The sequence below is a fragment of the Eptatretus burgeri genome, chromosome 13 (genome assembly GCF_056783735.1).
Source record: "Eptatretus burgeri isolate ZD-2024b chromosome 13, Ebu_testis_v1, whole genome shotgun sequence".
In the NCBI taxonomy this organism is placed as follows: domain Eukaryota; kingdom Metazoa; phylum Chordata; class Myxini; order Myxiniformes; family Myxinidae; genus Eptatretus; species Eptatretus burgeri.
The window spans coordinates 6,857,565-6,871,585 of record NC_140973.1 but is presented as its reverse complement, the minus strand read 5'-3'; the positions used below and the strand labels follow the sequence as shown (position 1 = coordinate 6,871,585).

At 45.5% G+C, this 14,021-nt stretch overlaps 1 protein-coding gene across 1 annotated transcript in view; it reads left to right on the top strand.

Moving 5' to 3' along the window:
• WRN (WRN RecQ like helicase) overlaps positions 1–14,021 on the top strand; it is a 115,384-nt gene that overhangs the window by 70,089 nt on the left and 31,274 nt on the right. Inside the window, 1 exon segment of the mRNA XM_085850958.1 lies at positions 5,682–5,863. Coding sequence (XP_085707084.1) covers positions 5,682–5,863 — 182 coding nt within the window.

The window sequence follows — 14,021 nt, the reverse complement described above, 5'->3', positions numbered from 1 at the left end:
TCCATGAAACATTGAGAGCAGTTTAATTTCAATTGAAATTTTTTGCAGGTTCTATTTGTGTGACAGTCACAATTTTTTTTTTGTATACTTTGTTGCGGCTCATAAGAGCGAACACATAGAACCTGTAACAAAGGGAGCAGGTGACGGGGTGGGAGAGAGAAGCACAACAGTAGGGAACAGGGACATCAGAAGATCTGTGGAAGGGGGAGGGATGGAGCAGGGTACATGGGGTATACAAGATGGACACTATAGGGACTTTCAGGAAGGAAAGCAGGGAATTCGAAGGAGGTGGGTTTAGGGAGGATTAACTGGGCGAGAAAAGATCATGGTTTTCTATGGGGGGGAGATAGGAGATGGTGGTGAACAGCTGTTTTGAAGAGTGGGATTGTAGAAAGTGTGGGAGTTTGTTCCAGAGGTGTGGAAAAAGAGGAATGAAAGAGTGAAGATGAGCAGTAATTCTTGATTTTGGCAGTTTCACCAGAAAGCGGTTGCTGGCGGACCTTGGGCACCCTGCGAAAATATTATAGGGACAGAGCACAGACAAAGCAGGGGTTGCAAGGGCGGTGAGGAGTTGGTTGAAGACAGAAAGACCACCGACCTGCCTGCATTGAGAGAGTGCAAGACCCAAAGACTCAGCTCCATCGCGGGAGATACCAATGATCCGAAAAAGCCTTGGTTTCCATTGCACGAAGCCGAGCTGGGTGTGAGGCAGGAGCACCAGCCCAGAGGGGAGAGCAGTACTACATCAAGCTGCAAATGAAAGCTTTGTATGAGGTTACGAGCTCAGGTGTGCCAAGGAAGGGCTTTGCACAATGGAGGATGCCCATTCAGCCACTGGCTTTGGAGGCCAGCTTGGAAATGTGGCTGTCTCAGGAAAGATAATGGCAGACATTGAGGCCCAAAAACTTGAGAGACAGATCTTCAAGAGGATTGTTGAGAAAGTAGATGGGGGGGGGGGGGTTGGAGGGTTTCAAGATGGTCCTTTCGGGGAGACATAATGAAAGTGTGAGCTTTTGCAGGATTGAAAGACATGCTCCAAGTGTTTGACCAGCTTGTGATTTTATACAGGTCTGCAGAGAGTGAAGAGGCTGCTGCTTGTTGATCTGAGTAATGAGAGATGCTCCACCAGAAGGTGGACTCATTAGAAAAGAGATAAAGAAGATTTTCCAGAGTTGGAGGGATCATTGATGAAGATTAGAAACACCACAGGGCCCAGCACACTGCTTTGGAGAACTCCAGCCTGGATGGAAAGAGGGGGTGAGAGAACTCCATTAAGAGCAATCAATTGACTGCAACAGGAGAGGATCTCTGTGGGCCATGAGAGGAGATTGCCTTGGACACCATAAGAAGAGAGCTTGCTGAGCAGTGCAGGGTGCCAAACCATATCAAAAGCTCGTGATGTGTCGAGGAAGATGGCTCTGATATCATGTCTGATATTGAGGACCTTCACGTATTGTTGGGAAAGCAAAAGCAGCAAGTCCAGGATAGAGTGACCTGGTCTGAACTCAAATTGATGATTGGAAATGAAGCCATTGGAGAAGAGGAAGGATTTAATGTCAGAAGCAATGATGGACTCCAAGACCTTGCTAATGATTGGGAGAAGGCTTATTGGTCTGTCGTTACAGGGATCAGTTTTTACGCCTTTTTATGCAAAGTGGTAATGTTTGCTGATTTCCAAGCAGATGGCAGATGACCTTGAGCAAATGAGAGTGTGCGTAGAACAGAGAGAGGGTGAGCAAGAGCAGCAGAGCAGGTTTTTAGGACACGTGGGCCGATGCCAACTGGTCCGGTTGCAGAATCAGTCTCGGTTTGACGGCACTCCCATCTTGTAGCGAGAGAAGGACACAGAGTCCAGGAACAGCAAGGTGCAACTGTGTAAGGTGGGTACAGAAAGCGATGGGTTTGGGACACAAGATTTCAAAGCAAACAGAGTCGAGGAATTCAGCCTTTTCATGGGTAGTGTCAGCTGTGTAGTCATTTGAGGTAAGGGAGGGGATGGAGGGGGAACACCCACCAGAAACAGATAACCAGATGCCACTCAGATTTGGAGGAGGGAGACGTGTTTGAGAGTTCAGTCTTGAGATAAGAAAGATGTTTCCTGCCTTTCCTGGGTGTAGGCACACACTTGTTCTGAGCTTTGTGGAAGGAAATGAGATTGCCTTCAGTTGGATTTGTCTTCCATGAGGTGGTTAAGTTGTTTCAGGGCACTGCCTCACAACAAGCGTCAGTGCACCATGGGCGGTAGGAAGGGTATGACAACTGAAGACGAGATGGAATAAATGTGAGAGAGAGAGAGAGAGAGAGAGAGAGAGAGAGAGAGAGAGAGGGAGAGAGAGAGAGAGAGAGAGAGAGAGAGAGAGAGAGAGAGAGAGAGAGAGAGAGAGAGAGAGAGAGAGAGAGAGAGAGAGAGAGAGAGAGAGAGAGAGAGAGAGAGAGAGAGAGAGAGAGAGAGAGAGAGAGAGAGAGAGAGAGAGAGAGAATGAGAGAGAGAGAATGAGAGAGAGAGAATGAGAGAGAGAGAATGAGAGAGAGAGAATGAGAGAGAGAGAATGAGAATGAGAATGAATGAGAGAATATATCTTTGAAAAAATTCCCAGGATGAGTTTGTCACGGAAAGTAGAAATGGAAGACCAGTCAAGAAGCTTGATGGCTGCTGCAAGTCCCTGCTAGTTGGCCTGAGTGAAAATGCCAGACTCGGTGCTGAGGTGCCTCTCTGAGAACGGCGAAAGAGTTGTCCACTTCAACTAGCATATGGTCAGATGAACCGATTTGGAGCAAAAGTAGAACATCAGATATTTGCAGGGAATTGGTCATAACGAAATCCAGAAGAGATGATGTTCCATTGACTGAGATCCGAGTTGGGAAGTTGACAGATTGTGTCAGTCCCAACAACAGCGCAGACAGATATCACAGAAGTACTTTGCTGAAGTGCCATGGCAGGTGAGAGAGGTACCCACATCCAGCCAATTTGTAGGATGACAATTGAAATCACCACATATGAGGAAGAGGGAGTTGGGATGAGTGGATAGAAAGTTGGTCCATGTTGTCATCGAGCGAGATGTAAATGGAGTCGTCATTATTTAGTGGGTAAGAGAGGAAGCAGAGAGAGCAGAGGGGAAGCTGTAGCTAGAGGTACTCCTGGGGGTGTGGTGGAGTTAGGGCAATCAGTGCATGGAAAGTGAGGAATATAATTTTTGATAAGGAGAGCAACTCCACCGCCAGGACGAGGCGTAACCAGGACGAGGTGGAGGAGGGAGTAACCAGGGAGAGAAACTAAGCAGTCAGAGATGTCTTTAAGGAGGAAAGTTTCTGTGAAGCAGAATATGTCTGGTTTGTCAGGAGCAACCTGTATGGAGAGATCTGTTAGGTTAGAGCGAAGATCCCAGATGTTTGAGGACCACACCGTTAAGGAAGAGGACGAGGCATTGGGTACAAGAGATGAGAGGGGAGGGGGAAGGGGAGGGTAAGACGGAGGAGAGGGGGATGTTGGGAGAGATGTTGACATTGTGTCAGCGATTGCAGAAGACTTAAGGGAGAGGGCATGGAGGAGAAAGGGGACAAAAGGCTAGGAGGTGATGGGATGAAGAACAGTGGGGAGTATTAAGAGAGGGGGCAGAGGGAAGTGTAAGATTGGAGTAGGTGGAGGAATGAGTTTGAAGAGAGAGGGTGGGGGAAGGAGGAAACTTTGAGAATGGGGAGTGAGGGGGAAGATTTGTGGGACAAAGGAGAAAGGTGTAGGGGGAGCTTTGGAGAAAGGTGAGGGTGAAGAAAGTGATGTTTGCTTTGAGAAGGAAAAAGGCGGCTGATTTGAGAGGGAGGGGAGACGATGAGCGAAGGCACGGCCATGTGGGAGGAGGGAGAAGTGAAGAGGGGAAGGATGAGACTCGGTAATGGTATGGTGATGGAAACTGGTGGGAGGAGGTACAAGATTTGGGGGGGGGTGAGAAGAGGGTGAGGAGTGATGACAGGAAAGAAAGAGCACATGTGGAAGATGCTGACGAGTGCAATGATAGAGAGAGAGATATATATATATATATATATATATATATATATATATATATATATATATATATATATATATATATATATATATATATATATATATATATATATATATATATATATCTGTTCGGTTGAAATGGAGCCTACAAATGCTTGAAAACCATTCAGTTTGGGACACCAGAGGAGGAGCTGTTAGTACAGCTTATACTTTCATTATATACAGGGTGAGTCAGAAGTCGTGCCTGATTTCTGTCAGTTGATTGTTTGTTTGCCATTTGTATTACAGTGTACAAGAAGGTAGAAATAAATGAATGACATGTTTATCTAACCATTTATTCAAGAAAAAAATATTACGGAACTGTACCAAGCTGTTTTACTTGCAGTTTTCAAAGCGCCCTCCCTCGTGATCGATGCACAATTGCAGCCGAGCAGGCACAGAGCGGCACACATGTCTGCAGAGTTTGACATCAATTTCCTCAAACTTTGCAGTGATTTGAGCCTTCAATTCCTGAATGGTACGAGGCTTTTCACGATAAACAAGGTCTTTCATGAGCCCCTAAATAAAGAAATCTGGAGGTGTAAGGTCTGGGGAGCGTGCCGGCCACTCGATCGGACCACGGCAGCCCATCCACTTTCTGGGAAAGTTTTCATCAAGCCACTGACGAACGTCCATAATGAGGTGGAGCTCCATCATGCTTGAAATAACAGTCCTGGTCTTGTACCCTGGGCCAAAAGAAGGTTTGCAGCATATCCAGGTAAATTTCTGCAGACAGATCCCTCAAAGAAAAAGGGTCCAATTATCCCTAATGGAGATATGGCTGCCCAAACTGTCATTTCAGGTAAATTTACCTCCTTCTCAAATGTCACTCTTGGGTTATTCGCAGCCCAGTAGACACAATTGTGTCTGTTAATTGTGCCATTAAACTTAAAGCATGCCTCATCTGACCACTGCAATGTTTCACGGCTGCAATGCGTTGATTCATTGAAAGGTAATTCATGGTTCAATTTGGTGAAAATTCAGTAACTTTCCAAACTCGCAGCAATAACCTGCAAAACAAAATCAAAAATAAATGGATTACGAAAATTAATAATCTGCAAGACAATTATTAATAACATGACTTCCCAGAAAGAATCTGACAGCCGAAAAAAACAGAAATCAGGCACTACTTTAGACTCACCCTGTGTATGTATGTATGTATGTATGTATGTATGTATGTATGTATGTATATACATATATATATACATATACATATATATATATACATATATATGTATATGTATATATATATATATATATATATATATATATATATATATATGTATATATATATATATATATATATATATATATATATGTATATATATGTATATATATATATGTATATGTATATATATATGTATATGTATATATATATATGTATATATATATATGTATATGTATATGTATATATATATATATATATATGTATATATATATATATATGTATATATATATATATGTGTATATATATATATATATATATATATATATATATATATATATATATATATATATATATATATATATATATATATATATATATATATATATATATATATATATTATATTAGTTAGTCTAGCTTCTTGTTGGTATTAATAGTGATTTAAATGTTTATCTAATTTGACTTTGTTTCCTCAGTGCATTGTGGCGACAACTGCTTTTGGATTGGGCGTAGATTTGCCCGATATCCGCATGGTTGTTCACTTTGGTGCGCCATGTGATATGATTGCTTACTACCAGGAGTTAGGCCGTGCAGGACGGGATGGCTTGCCTTCCCGTGCTGTCATTTTTTGGACACCGGCAGATATACAGATAAACAGGTAAGAGCAATATGTCCCAAATTAACTTACTGTAAAAGTCTATCGTGCTGGGGCTCGGAAGCAAAAAATTGGTTCAGATCCAGCTCGGTCATTTTGTCAAAAATTTACCTGGTCTTGGATTGGTTTGGAACTTGGATAAGCATGCAATTATTTTTATTTTATTTTTTTCATAATCGAGGATAGTGGAAGAGCTAGAATCAAGTTTGTGTAAATCAATCGCATGGGTAAGTGGTGGGTGGGGCTCATTCCAAGCTGCTTAGACAAGTAGACAAGTACAAGATATAGTTAATAGACCTAACTAGAGGATTCACACAATGCACTTCGTCCCGTTAACCCACAAGACATGAGGGGAGGGTCTAAGTGCACGTAGAGTAATGAAATAACTGCTTGGGGATCACTGTATGGTGGGTGCCATTTCCTTAGAGGCAGGCGGTTTTGTGGAACCACAACAATATATATTGTTGTGGGGCCGGACGTCGGCCGTGAACACGACCGCGAGATGGAGCTGCAGAGTCGGCTCGACCGATCGCCCGGAATTCAGATCGTACTTCTTCGGAAAAGTCCGAAGAGTGCGGGGCCCTTTCGGACCGTGAAGGGTCAATATTTCCACCACATGGTGCAGGGTTATTCGCCAATTTTCAAAATACCTAGAGACCACGTGGCGATCTACCGAGTCTTCACACCCTCGACGGTACCCATACGGAACGAGCCGCTTAGCCTACTCGAACCGTGTGTGACCCGAGCGGACGCTCACCAAAGTTCCGTCGGTCCAAATGTCCCCTTTACAGCCGTAACCGCTTTTACTATTTCTTCAACACGCAGCACGCTCAGCCAATGAAGGAATGGACACGAACGAGCTGAAACATTGAACAAATGGGGTTTATTTATACAATAATAGGGGGAAAACTAGGGAAGCACTTAAAGGCAGAGCTAAACCGAATACAAGATATGCAAGTATATACAGCAAAGGCACTTAACAGTTTACTACTTAAAGACGGGGCCCCAGACACACACGTGCACACACAAATACCCTAAAATGACCAGACCAAATGGTCTTTATTGAAACCTATCTTGGACCTGTCCGCCTCGTGCGGTCTTCAAGCTGGTCGGTCCGGCGAGAGGCGAGCCGAACCCGGACACCGGTGGGCGATCCTTGCGGTTCCTGCGGGGACTGGCGTCGCTCAAGCTCTCCGTCGTGGTGAGGAGGATAAGGACGACATCGACCAGGACAGGCCAGACAGGCTCCCTGAGACGAGCGCTCCAGCAAGACGAGTGCTCCAGCAAGACGAACGCTCCAGCTAGACGAGATGTCCAGGTCGGGAGATGCCCCTTTCCTCTCTAGCTTTTCAGCTCTTCCGCTCTTTCTACCTCGACCAGCTTCTGTCTTCCCTTTTATGCACCTCCGCCGGCTCGACCCCTCCCCCACTCGGCCCACGGAGAATCCGGAGCAGAGAGTTGTCCTTGTTCTTCGCAGAACTGTAACGGTCGTTTCTGTTGTCGTTGCTGATTTATTTTCCAATAAGAATCCTAACTATAAAAATATATCGCAGCGCATGGACATTTATTTACCCATTAGACAAGGGAAAGGAAGCTATCTATAAAACACATACTTACCACACAAGCATTTAAAGGCCATTTTCCCCGCTAAAGCGGGGGTTAGCCTTGCGGGCCCCATGACAATCTTCTCCACTTTACCCTGTTTTCTGCATCTCCCCTTCTTAATCCCCTTGCCCACATTTCCTCTTCCACCACATTTAGCCAAGTTTTTCTCGGTCTTCCCCGTCCTCTACTTCCGACTACACTCATTTCCAACACTCCTCTCACCCAGTCACTTTCATCCTTCCTCAACACATGACCCAACCATCTCAACCTGTTTCTCTTCACAACCTCCATCACAGACTCTATTCCCATCATCTTCCGCAAGTCATCATTTGTCTTCCTCTCTCTCAACGATACTCCACACATCCACCAAACCATTCGCATTTCCACCCTTTCCAGCCTTTGTTGCTACTCCATGTTCAGTACCCATGTCTCACTCCCATAAATCATCGTACTCCTCACACATGAAGCATACACCTTTCCCTTCAGCTTCAACGACACTCCCCTCTTTGTCAGCACGCCACTCAGTTCCCGAAACTTCTTCCATGCACATCTCACTCTAGCAACCGTCGAAGAGTCTGATCCACCTTCTCCATTCAGCATGTCTCCGAGATAGCAAAATGTTTTCACCCCTTCCAGCTTCACACCATCTCCAAGATCCAACTCAACAATTCCTTCATCTGCTGCTCCCTCGATGCACACCTTACACTTGAATGTCAGGTCAGGTCAGGTTCGATCTTTGTCAGGTCAGGTTCGATCTATGACCTGCTACAGGTACCATGTAAACCTGTACTAACCTGTTCCATGGTCGGGTTGTCGGCGACTAAACCGTCTCCCCCACCAGGTTTTCTGGTGAGGAGGGTGTTTGGATATGGACACCCAGCAGGATTAAAAACAAAACCTGTCAAAGGGCGGAGGAGCTCCTTGTGAGCCAACGGCCATCCATATCTAGTGCCCAACTGTGTCTGCGGATGTCCTCCTGCAGTTGGGTTACTTCTTATTAGGAGGTTGGTGGCAGGATCTGCCCTTCGCAGGGCAGCTCACCGGATGATGGGATTGGGGCAAAGCCTTCGGGACCCCCAATCTTTGATAGGAGGGAAACCACGGGGTAACATCCCTGGGTCAGATTGCGGGAGAGTGTGTCGGAGTGGTGCTGAGGTGTCGTCCACCAGACGGCGGTCTCCTTGGGTTAACCTGAGGCGGTCCCTTCGGGTGGGTGCCTGGAATGTCCTATCCCTAAGAGAGGATGATCACCTGTCTCTGTTATCATCTGAGCTCAAGCGTTTGGACATCGGGATTGCAGCTCTCTCTGAGGTTCGGAGACCGGATTGCGGCGAGATAATGGTGGGTGGTTACACCTACTATTGGTCTGGTCGCTCTGATGGTTACCATACCCAAGGAGTTGCTGTAGCTGTGTCCAATAAGCTGACCCCAATGATAATTGAGGTAACACCGGTCAACGAGCGTATTATGAGATTAAGGATTCGTCACTCCTTAGGTGTCATTTCCCTGGTCTCTATTTATGCTCCGACTGAGGCGAGTGATCTCACCGTGAAGGACACATTCTACGCCACACTCGAGTCTGTGGTTGATCAGTGCCCCAGACGAGATACACTTCTAGTCTTGGGGGATTTCAATGCATCGACTGGAACTGATAGGGATGGTTATGAGGTGTGTGTTGGTCCCCATGGGTCAGGAACTATGAACCAGAATAGCACTAAGTTCCTTGACTTTGCAAGAAGTCATGGACTTAGGGTGGCTGGTTCATGGTTTCAGCGCCCGCAAGCTCATCGCTGGACTTGGTATTCCAACGCTGGCGGTGTGGCAAAGGAGATTGACCATGTCCTCATTGACGGTCGTTGGAGGATGATCCAGAACTGCAGGGTCTACCGGAGTGCTCAGTTCCTCAATACTGACCACAGGCTTGTTGTAGCAACTCTAAAGCTGCACCTTAAATCCTGGAGAATGGTACCATCCCAGCCTAGGCTGGATGTTGCCAAGCTCAGGGATGAGAGAGTAGCTGAGGAGTTTGCGAACAGGCTGAGTGGACACTTGGGGGGTCTGGGTGCTTTGGGGGGTCCTGAAGAGGTGTGGAGCACCTTCAAGACCACCGTCCTTGATGTTGCCGGTGGATGCCTTGGAGTTCACCGCAGGGCAAAGAAGAATTTTGTCTCTCAACGGACACTGGATACCATTGACCAGAGTCGCAGGGCCAGGCTGAATGGCAGAGCTGAGCTGTTCAGGGAGCTGAGGCGTAAAACTGTACGTGCACTGAGGGTGGACAAGGAGGCCTATGTGCGAGGAATCTGTGAGGGGTAGAGCATCACCTGTGGACAGGTGATTCTCGTCCCGCTTACAGGGGAATTCGCGCATTACGTTCATCCAAGCCCATCCCTCGGAGCACTGCAGTTCGAGCAGAGAGTGGTAGGCTCTTGACAGAGGAGTCTGAAGTGAAGGCCCGCTGGGCCGGTTACTTTGAGCGGTTGTACCAGGCTGATCCCCCAGCTGTCGAGTTGGACGTCAAGGGTGTTACAATCCCTGTTGCTGACCCTCGAATCAACTGTGGTCCACCATCGCTTGTGGAAACACGGGCTGCGGTGAACCAGTTGAAACGGGGCAAAGCTCCAGGGATCTGTGGCATCCATGCTGAACTTCTCAAGGCTGGTGGAAATGCTGCACTCGCGTCGTTGCATGCAGTTTTGTGCTCTGCCTGGAACACAGGCATCATCCCAACTGACTGGAAGAGGGGCCTTGTTGTCCCTCTCTGGAAAGGGAAGGGTGATCGCCAAGACTGCAACAACTACCGAGGGGTGACGCTGCTCTCAGTGCCGGGCAAGGTCTTTGCTCGGATAATTCTTGATAGGGTTCGCCACCATCTGCTTGAGCACCAGCGTCCAGAGCAGTCAGGCTTTACACCAAAGAGGTCAACGATTGACCGTATCCTTGCTCTTCGTGTCCTCACTGAACGCAGACGAGAGTTTCGGCAGGGGCTGCTTGCAGCCTATGTTGATCTCTGTAAAGCGTTCGATTCAGTGAATCGGGATGTCCTCTGGAGGATTCTTGGTCTTCGTGGGGTGCCACCGAAACTGATCGATCTGATGTCTGAACTCTACTCTGGTACTGAGAGTGCTGTGAAGTGTGGTGGTACCGCCTCTGACTTATTTCCAGTTGTTACTGGAGTTCGTCAGGGATGTGTACTTGCCCCCACACTTTTCAACACTTGTATGGACTGGATTTTTGGGAGGATCTCGGAGAGATCAAGTTGCGGTGCATCGTTTGGCAATGTCAAGATCTCGGACCTTGATTTTGCAGATGATGCAGTCATCTTTGCGGAGACTTTAGACATCCTCTTGGGGGCCCTCGAGGTGCTGAATGAGGAGTCGGAGCCGTTGGGATTACGGATTTCTTGGGTCAAAACAAAGATCCAGGCTTTCGGTGACATCTTGGATGCTGCTGTCCTGTCTGTGTCTGTTTGTGGTGAGGATGTTGAGGTCGTGGATAGATTCACTTACCTTGGCAGTGATATTCATGTCTCCGCAGGTTGTGAGCCGGAGGTCAATAGACGTCTGGGTCGGGCCTGGGGAGTCATGGATTCACTGGATCATGGGGTGTGGCGCTGCCGGTACCTGTGCGGGAGGACGAAAGTCCGAGTCTTCAGGTCCTTGGTACTTCCAGTCTTGCTCTATGGGTGCGAGACTTGGACTTTGACCAAGGATCTGAGACGGAGACTTAATTCCTTTGGTACCAGGTCTCTTCGGAGAATCCTTGGCTATCGCTGGTCGGATTTTGTGTCCAACGAGCGGTTGCTGAGAGAGACTCGGATGAGATTTGTTACCTGCATAGTCCGTGAGCGTCAGCTGCGGCTGTATGGACATGTGGCTCGTTTTCCTGACGCTGATCCTGCTCACCAGATTCTCTCAGCGAGGGAGTCTCATGAGTGGAGGAGGCCAGTGGGCCGACCACGTGCCTCATGGTTGCAGCAGGTTGACCATCATCTCAAGGAGATGGGGATGGGCCTGGCATCTGCCTGGGGGATGGCCAGACGGAGGCCCCTGGTGTACCGGCGGAAAGTGGACGCAGCGACGCGCTGTTCTGGCACATGCTCCCATACCTGACCTGACTTGAATGTAGCTGCCACACTGGTTAATGACCCTCTCACCCCACTACATTTTCGATGAACCCATTCAGCACACATTGTACACTGAATGGAGTTCACTCCGACACCCTTCCTGCACACAGCACACGGCCACTTCCCAGTCCTTTCCACCTCACTACATGCTTTACCACTTGCCATCACCTTCGTCTTTCCGATATTCACCTTCAAACCTTTTGCCTCCATACATTCCTTCCACTTGTTCATCTTCTCCTTCAGTCCATCCATACTCTCATACTTACCGATATAACTAATCTATAGGACCTGAATGTTGTGTGTGATAGGTTTCCAAATTCGTAACTATATATATATACATATATATATATATATATATATATATATATATATATATATATATATATATATATATATATATATATATATATATATATATATATATATATATATACATATATATATATATATATATATATATATATATATATATATATATATATATATATATATATATATATATAGTAAAGAGAATGATATGTTGTGCTTAATGACCAAACACACACAAAAATTTGTGGGAACATGAAACAAAAGTAATCACTGAAAACATGGAATGACTCACAGCTCACGTCCGACCTAATGATCCCATCGAGCGTGAACATCAAAGACATAGCATTGCAACCAGATGTCGTACTTCGGTACCAAATAAAGAGAAAAAAGGCATTGCTGGTTGAGGTGTTAATACCAGTGATTTTCGACTAAATGAAGCAGAAATCAAGAAAATGACCAAACACCAAGACCTCAAGAATGAAGTGAGAAGATCCTGGAAGCTGAAGAATGCCGAAGTTGTGCCAGTAATAGCTGGACCTATAGGAATGATGACAAAGAACCTCACAGAGATATTAAACATCGGGGCAATATCCCTGAGTGCTTACCTGTTTGTGGCTGGATAAGATAACCAGGCAACCACTGGTAGTCATGGATGACCCAAAAAATATATAATGGAGAAGAAAGTCAATACCTTTGGATTTTTTTTTCTATGTCATAAACAAAATTTGGTGCATCACAGGTGATGAAGATGGTGGTCAAGTTTCATCGGAATTGTATGTTTAGTTTTGGAGAAGAAAGCAAATATCTCTTTGCAGAAGAAATTCACTCACCGCTACACCCCCCCCCCCTGTAAACTCCCTCGGTAGACTGCTTCAGACCCCCTTTTTAATGTCAGCACGGGTGATGAAGTTCGTGGTATAATTTCATTGAAATCGCAGGTGTAGTTTCTGAGAAGAAGTTGCAAGTATTTGTGGACGACACGCCATCCCATAAGCTCCCGAGAACTACTTTACAGGTGAGCTAAAAATCCATCCCTGGAAATATAACATTGGAAGCTGTCCGGGGCTCAGTACAGCAACGATCCTGAAGAGAGCCTTCGGCATAAAACTTTGAGAACAGAAAACTTTACAGCTTGGTCCATGAATCGTGACCCTTTATTGAAATGAAGGTGGATGCTTTGAGCCTGCCCTGGGAGGACTCCATTCCACATTCTGCAACCCGCATATGGAGATACCAATCAACGACGCGCGCACACACACACACACACACACACACACACACACTGGCATGCATTGCCATTTATGAGTATATGTGTATATATATATATATATATATATATATATATATATATATATATATATATATATATATATATATATATATATATATATATATATATATATATAACAGGGACCTACTCTCATCTCTCACCTATGAATGGAGGGAATAACGAATTTGCTCTCACATAGTCAATTGATCCCAAGTGGCTTGGATTATATAAATAAATTGAATCCTCCCATACTCTTCCAGCTGAAGAAAGCTGCATAAAGCAATCATGAAAGGATACACAAGGTCAGCCCTTTGCTGTTTCAAACCATTCCCAGAGTTCCTCCACAGCTGTAAAGACATTAAAAAATAGTACATACATGAGAATACCAATGCTGCACACCCCCTCACCGACCAGACCGGTTTCATCGCTTGTCGAATCAGCGACAGCACAGACAGAAACATGCACCATCCAAGCATGTACCATGTGCAAATGTCAAAAGCAAACAACATTTAAATGAAAAACAAAGACCCATTCACATCTTTCACCTGTGAATGGAGGGAATAACCAATTAGTTCTCACCGAATCAATGAAACCCAGGTATATAGATATACAATCCCTAAAGAAAGTATTCACACCCCTGAACTTTTGTCACACTTTGCTTGTGTTAAAGCTTGAAATTAATATTGATTACATTAAAGAAATTGTATTGCTGATCTTCAAAAAATACCCCATAATGACAAAGTGAAAACATGTTTTTAGAATTTTTTACAAATAAATTAAAAATGAAAAGCTGAACTATCAGGTCAGGTATGGGAGCATGTGCCAGAACAGCGCGTCGCTGCGTCCACTTT